At 37.3% G+C, this 7,708-nt stretch overlaps 1 protein-coding gene across 1 annotated transcript; it reads left to right on the top strand.

Moving 5' to 3' along the window:
- Positions 1-393: 393 nt before the first annotated feature.
- On the top strand, positions 394-5,763 carry LOC127970091 (membrane-spanning 4-domains subfamily A member 4D). The gene is made up of 7 exons (XM_052572348.1): positions 394-548; positions 1,551-1,660; positions 2,198-2,311; positions 3,865-3,921; positions 4,051-4,209; positions 4,330-4,443; positions 5,315-5,763. The coding sequence occupies exons 1-7, from the start codon at positions 476-478 to the stop codon at positions 5,351-5,353; spliced, it is 666 nt and encodes a 221-aa protein (XP_052428308.1). The 5' UTR covers positions 394-475; the 3' UTR covers positions 5,354-5,763.
- The last annotated feature ends 1,945 nt before the right edge of the window (positions 5,764-7,708 follow it).

Genomic DNA, 7,708 nt, shown 5'->3' with positions numbered 1-7,708 from the left:
GACACAATAATCTGTATTGTTAAAAGTGCTATATAAATAAAGATGATGACATGAAAAGACATGTTTCAAAGTAGAGTACTTTGAAATCTGAATTCGTGAAAATGTAAATGAGAATCACAAACTGAACCTAGTAAAGCAGAGTGAAATACATCTGAATCCAGTTAGTTTGTCATAAGAATCAGCTGTTATCTTTTGGGAGCTTTTACATTCCATTCCTTTTTTTTCTAACAGTTGTCTTAACATCTCTTTCACCAATCCGCATGTTCTTTCTTGCCAAACTTTCTACATTTTTAAAATTGAGTTGAGGAATGCCTTACAGCACTGAAACACGCTTTATAGTTCTGCTCTGCTCTTTCTTTTTCTTCATGAATTTGACTATTGTTTCTGTTTTCTGAGCATTTGGCTCAGATTTGACCTCTTTTCCCAAACATCCTGTAGTGGCCGCCCAATAATTCCCTCCCACTGTTTTCTTCGCATGTTACTCTTTTCTGTGCTGTTGCACAACTCCGTTGTTTTCATCTTACTGGTTCTGTCACAGACACATGCAGGTATTTGACAAGCTTTCATACTGATCTTTTAGCACTGTTTAATTGTTTCCTTGCACATGAATTGTATGAATGTCAGTTTGCTGAAGTGTAGACTTATTTTTGAATGAATGTGAAGAATGGCATGGAATTTACTGGAAGACAGAAAAAAAAGGCTTTGAGATTGGATGCAGAATACAGTCTTGAGGTTTAAAGCATTACAATACTTCAGTGCTTTTGCAGCATTAATTACAGACAGGTAAGGTATTTGAGTTTGTTCTTAATCGGTTGCTAGTGTGTTGTTTGTTAGTGTGTTCAGGGTGGTTAAAGCATTGGTAGGCATGCACAGAATTGTTATGGTGTTTTAGCTAGTTACTGGGGCATTAGGCCAAGATGTAGAGTATAGCACAGTATTCACTGAAACAGAGACATGAGTTGAAAGTGAAAGTGAAGAAAGTGAAGTGACATTCAGCCAAGTATGGTGACCCATACTCAGAATTTGTGCTCTGCATTTAACCCATCCGAAATGCACACACACAGAGCAGTGAACACACACACACACTGTGAGCACACACCCGGAGCAGTTGGGGGTTCGATGCCTTGCTCAAGGGCACCTAAGTCGTGTTATTGAAGGTGGAGAGAGAGCTGTTCATGCACTAACCCCACCCACAATTTCGTCCGGCCCGAGACTAAAAAAAAGTTTAAATAGTGTCGTATTCACTCCTTTTTTCACAACCCTTCGATTGGGAGTCCAACCCTCTAACCATTAGACCACGACTTCCCCTAAAGTCATTTAGAGTTTTTGGACCCGATCTGTTCAGTCTTCCACAAGAGAAGTTAAAAAAGTTTAAATAGTGTCGTATTCGCTCCTTTTTTCAGGCTAATGGCATATTATCATTATTATCTGAAATTTGCCATTTGTCCATTGTCTGGTCATTTCTTGAGAATACCCATTATCGAAAACACTGGCAAAAGCCTTGAACAGAATTGTTATTATAATAGCTTTAACTGTGTTTTGTGCTGTAGTGATGGTGGAGGATCGACCAGCAGGAAGCGAATCAGAGGCCATCACCACCATGACAGGCGGAAGTAAACCCGTGCACCGCTTCCTCAGAGGACAACCCAAGAGTATCGGAGTGAGACATAGAACACACTTCCTCATCGGCCAATCCTTTCAGTCACAGACAACAAATTAAGCAAAGATCACTCCAACTTATTCTTCGCAGAATTGATATATTTCTTATATAATAGGCATGTAGTTTGATGCTGATGCGATGCAGGGGAAACCAAGGCTAGTTTTCACACTTTTGCTTGAGTTAATGTGTGTTAGAGGACGTTGGGTTTTTATTCATATTCTGAATAGGCATATTAATTCCCACACATATTGCTTTAACACACTTATACAGAGAGAATAAAGGTAGAGTTACTTGTTCTGGTCACTGTAAGACAAAAAGAACGTAAGAAAAACAAGCAGTTGTGTATATGTATTTTTGACTCAAAACTTCATAGATATCATAGAGTGTGTCAAAAATAGCCGGTTTTCACTAGGTGTCTCTACCTAACTGTATTCGTCCATTGGTGTTTTTCTCTCTCCCCATTAAGATTACATAAGCATTATTGTTGATACTGCATATTGATTTAATGTTTGTACATTTTCATATATCTTGTGTAAGGTGGTGCTGGTGATGATGGGTATAGGTCTATTCATGTTTGCGATTCCTATGAATGAGAAATCAGATGCGCTCATCACATCAGAGCAGTTCACCCCATTCTGGCTTGGGATCTTGGTATGTTGATTTGTTCTTCTCTTCATCCTTTTTAAATATATTTGCATGTTTTGACTTGAAAGGTATTTTAGACCTTTAATGACTTTAAAGAAAACTTTTAAGCCACAATCCATTGATCTCCACCTCTATACAACTAGCCTTGATTTTCTGGACAATGAAATCACTGAAAAAACAAAGATGCATAAACTCAACTAATAGTAATAATTATAACACTGATGCGAAAAAAATAACACTGCAAGACATTACATGTCAATAAAAAGAAAAATGCAGAAAGAATGTATTCAAACAAATATGGCCTGACTTGAGCGGTTGTCACTAAATACAAATAAACTGAACTGCTTTCCTAAGCCCCTTTCACACTGCACGTCGGACCCGCAATATTTCCGGAACATTGCCGGGTCGCCTTCTGTGTAAAAGCAACCACGTCCTGGGATCGATTACCGGATTGAACCCGGGTCGGGAACCTAGTAACATTGCGGGGTTCGACCCGGAACGAGCGCTGTGTGAACAAAAGCCAGATCTAATTCCATGTCGAAGTGATGACGCGCGTTATCGCGTGACTCTTTTACCGACTGTTTTGAAGGAAGATCAACATTTGCGACGAAAACATATGTGCAAACTGTAATGAAGCAGAGATCAGTTAGTTACTCACTTTCCGCGCTGACGCTGAGATCGTTTGCTTGCTTCAGTGAAAGTATAACGTGCCTAGCGTTGTCGACTCGTACATTACACGTCACGCGTCATTACGGGATCTTCAAGGGTTGTGTGTGAAAGCATGCACATATCCCGGGTCATCACTGGCAGTGTCAAAGTGCCAAATCTAGCGACCAGGGAACAATTGCAGGAACACTTTACCCCTGTATTTGCCGGAATGACAGTGTGAAAGGGGCTATTGTAAGTTAATTTTCTCACTCACCACAGCACATTCTATAGATAATGGATTTCAGTGCTGGTCTTCTGCACATTTTGTCTCTTTTATCTGACACACTCAAGCCTTGTTCAGACTGCCAGTCCAGCTAAAGCAGTGGTCTCCAACTCCTGGAGTGCCACAGCTCTTCACAGTTTAGCTCCAACTCTCACCTGCTTGGAAGTTTTTTAGTGATCCTAAAGACCTTGATTAGCTGGATCAGGTGTGTTTGATTAGTGTCGGAACTAAACTGGTTAGAGCTGTGGCCCTCCAGGAATTTAATTTGAGACCAACGAGTTAAAGCAATAGGCCGCATGAAGCTGTGGTTTACAGTGAATGTAGCTAACATTGTGAAGTGCCTAACAACGCCCTTCAGCTGTTGTAAATTCACTGTAAACCACGGCTTCACAGGGTTTATTGCTTTTGTAAAATGGTTACCACACAATACATATATTAAAAGCAAAATATAGGTTACTCTATTAAGCTAAAATCATTAAGTACCATTCTTCCACTGGAGAAATAGTCCCTGACAGAGACTGTAAACGGCAATAGAATGATCATATAACATGCCTCATCTAACAGATACTGCAACCTTTTATTTTCATAATTTTTACTAAATGTATACTAAATGTCTTGCTTTTTGCAGTTCTTTATCTGTGGTCTTCTGTATATACTGTCTGAGCGCAACCCATCCAAGAAGATAGTAAGTGTCTGTTTAGCTATTGTGTTTCACAGTGTGTGAGCTATTCTTGTGTCCTAACTACAACATTTTCTCTATAAATGTTTAAATGTGTTTGATATTTTGTTTGTGTCTTGATTTGATTGCTCACAGATCACAGCCAGTCTTGCTCTGAGTATCATCTCAGTCATTGGAGTCCTGTCTGCTTTGGGGGAGTTCTCCAGAGCAATTGTTGGAATCGATCAAGTATACTGGTCTCATCTACATCCGAATCACACAGAGGAGGAGACCATTTATATTGAACAACATTATGTGAGGGTTTTTATTCGCATTACTAGATAAAAACATGGTTATGAGGGTGATAGAGGGGGTATTTTCAGTCAGTGAGATATTATGCATGTGCAAACAGAAACTCTCATTTCGTTTTCACAGATGCCCATCAGAAACATGGAGCTAGTGTTCTTCTGTCACAACTTGATAGGAGGCGCTCTGCTTATAACCATGGCGATCTTCGCCAGGGCTGGGCTGCGATCCAGCAGGACTCAGGTAATTTCACGTCACACAGTCTTCCTCCTGTCTCCGCTTGGGCTGTAGGTCTTTTCTGATTGGGTTATTATAGCAGGAGAAAAAGGAAGGCATGCTAAATTCAAATAACAAAACGGTAACACTTTAGAATAACGGTCCATTAGTTAATGTTAGCTAACAACTTTAGTTAACATGATCTAAGCAAGAACAATCCATCTACAGCATTTATTAATCTTAGTTGATGTTAATTTCAACATTTACTAATGCATTATTCAAATCAAAAGTTGTGCTTGTTAACATTAGTTAATTGACTTTAAATTAGCATGAATAAAAATGAATAACTGTATTTTCATTAACTAACATTAACAAAGATGAATACATACAGTAATAAATGTTTTGTTCATTGTTTGTTCATGTTAATTAATGAATTAACTAACTTTAACTAATGGACTATTATTCTAAAGTGTTGCCAACAAAAGTTAAAGAAATAAAAAATATTGTGCATTCAGTATTTTAACGTTCATTCAAAGATTTTGTCATCATGTCAAATAAGTGTATACCTATGTTCATTTCTTTTACAATATAATATATGACTCTTGAATGCTTAAATCAATATGTCTGGGGGAAATCTTTGTCTGTGCTCATTTTCCGTCGCTCTTTCGTAACAAAATTATTTAAAGTCATTAGTTACAGTAATACAGTAATAATAATTTATTAGTCATTAAAATAATTAGTATTTCATGATCTATTTTATTTTATTTTAGTAAGAAGTCATGTAACAAGTAAGACAATGTTTCCCTGATCTTCCTGTTGGGTTTATTTTGCGATCATGCCCTGGTCATTTGTGATAGTGAAGGCCTAACGTTCATGGATGATTTCCTCTTCTCCACAGACTGTTGTTGTAATGCGGGACCTGGCCTCCGCAGAGTGAACCAACCAAAATCATCTGAAGATCCATCTCTGTGTATGTGAAGAGGAACTGACAACACATCAGAATATTTCACTAATAATCACCTGTTTAAAACGATCATTAAAATGGCATATATATATGTTTTGTGCTGAAAACTAACATAAAAACAGCATTCAGAGCGTAGGGACATTTATCATTTGTAAACTTATATTTGAGCTAGCTTTATTATTTTATTATAACTGGGAATTAATACTTTTTTCAATTATGGTTATACTTCTATAATACTTTGTTATGGCAGTCCTTTTTGTAATAAATATTCTTTACAATGCAAGCATAAGCACATTTCCAAAATGTCTGAGTGCTTCATCTGGAAAGCATCTGTTGTGTACAACATCTTCATTAAAAAAAGCATTAACACTTCTGACACAAAATGTTTTAGACAAATTGTAAATACTGTACATCTTCTAGATGGAAATCCTCATATATAAGAGAAGTCTGTGAGATGAATGTGTGATGTTTGAGTTTATTTCTAAAATCCTAAATCAAGCTGGAAGTCTTTATTATTTCAGAAATCCCTAAACTGAATCTCTGCTAAATAATACAGTCTAGTAGCACTGTAACAGAAATAATAAAATCTAAAGATTTACTAATATCACTAAACAAGGTTTATATCTGGGATCATAGGTTATTGTTTCCGAGATAGATGCATGCAGAATTCTTCACTTGTGATCCGATCACCCAAGATGGGTTTATTACCAGCTGTAAAAAGGACAATGGAGTACTATTTGTTGACACTAACTAACTTTTTTTCTTTTTTTTTAACAGCAAGAAGAATCCTTATGCACATTTTTTAAAGGTTTAAAAGATTTAGATATTTCTCCATTTGTTTCATTGTATTCATTATTTGTTGAATAGTTACAGTTTTTTTCAATCGCTAACAAGCGCTTAACCAGGGACGTACTGGGACTGAAATTCAGCCCGGGACTTTAAGACGGAGAGGCCTTTTATGCGAGTGCCCTTGGTGCATGAGCAGGATTTTTTGCAGTTATTTTCATTCTAATAGTGTTTTTATGGTATAAAGACAATCAGATTACGCTGAAGACCTTCAAGAAACTTTAGGATAACACCTGCCTCCTCAGGTTGTATAAGCAAGTCCACTGCACTGAACACAACCAGGACAGCAAAACCTAATCTCAAACACATAAGTCACACAGTATACTGCGAACTACCAGCATGTCATGTGTACAGTCAGTCAGAGTGATAAAATAGTTACAAATACTCACACCCACTCATACTCAAAAACTACAATGCAGTCCCATACAATAGAGATTGTGTGTGTGTGTGTGTGTGTGTGTGTACTCACTTTCAACTCTCCCTGCCTCAGCTTCCCCTGTGCTGGACCCTGTCTCTGCTTACTGATTGTACAGCTACATAACATATGCATGAGAAGAACATGAGTAATAAATATGACAAAGAATAATACATTTTCTAATTCAATCTGTGCTTCAGTCAGGTTATTATCTAGTATGTGGAACTATTGGCATTTTATCCTTTATGTAAATATGTAACATTGTGCTGTATTTTTCTATTTTTGTGTGCGTGTTCTTAATAAAGCTTTGATTGATTGATTGATTGATATGCCTAATATGATTGCCTACCCAGCCCTGCACACTGCCCCTCTACCTGTCTGTTTCCTGCTCTTCTCCTCCTGCTGCTCCTTCTCCTCCTCTCTCCTGCTCCTATTCCTCTCTTCTCCTCCTCCTCTCTCTTCCTGCTGCTGCTGCTCCTCCTCGGGGTATAAGTCTTTGGGCTTTATTTAAGTCTGGGGCTTTATTGTGTCATGCATCCCTGACTATTTATGTATTTTTAATGTATGACAAGCGTGTTGGAAGCGTTTCCAGCCAAAATAGAATAGGAAAAGATGTTTATGTCATTTTGACACGAATAAATATTAATAAATTACATTTTGATATTTAAGAGTCTCTAGGTTTTGACATAAATGAAGATATAAATGTAATTTAAACAAATGTATCTGTCTTTTTCTGTTTCCAAAAACATCACTCCTTTTATTGTATAAGTGTCAATGTAATAGAAAAAAATAACCCCTGCCATTGAGTCTAAGCCAGATTGGAATCAGCTGTGGTTGGCCCAATTTACACAACATAAATCAGCTAAGATATATTGTTTTTGAACTGATATCATTGCAGAAGCAGAGGTTTTTATACTGTATCTAAGGTTTGGAACATTGTTTTTGCTATTGTGGGATGTTGTGTGTTAACATTTGTAAATACTACAAAAACGATCCATAATTTTGTTGGGAGGTATAGCTTGTCTGTTCAGAGAATGTAAGCATTGTGGAAATGTGTTCAGTGACTC

This window comes from Carassius gibelio, chromosome B13 (genome assembly GCF_023724105.1).
Source record: "Carassius gibelio isolate Cgi1373 ecotype wild population from Czech Republic chromosome B13, carGib1.2-hapl.c, whole genome shotgun sequence".
NCBI classification, from domain to species: Eukaryota; Metazoa; Chordata; class Actinopteri; order Cypriniformes; family Cyprinidae; genus Carassius; species Carassius gibelio.
Note: the sequence above shows the minus strand (reverse complement) of the source record. Positions and strands in the feature narration are given on the sequence as shown.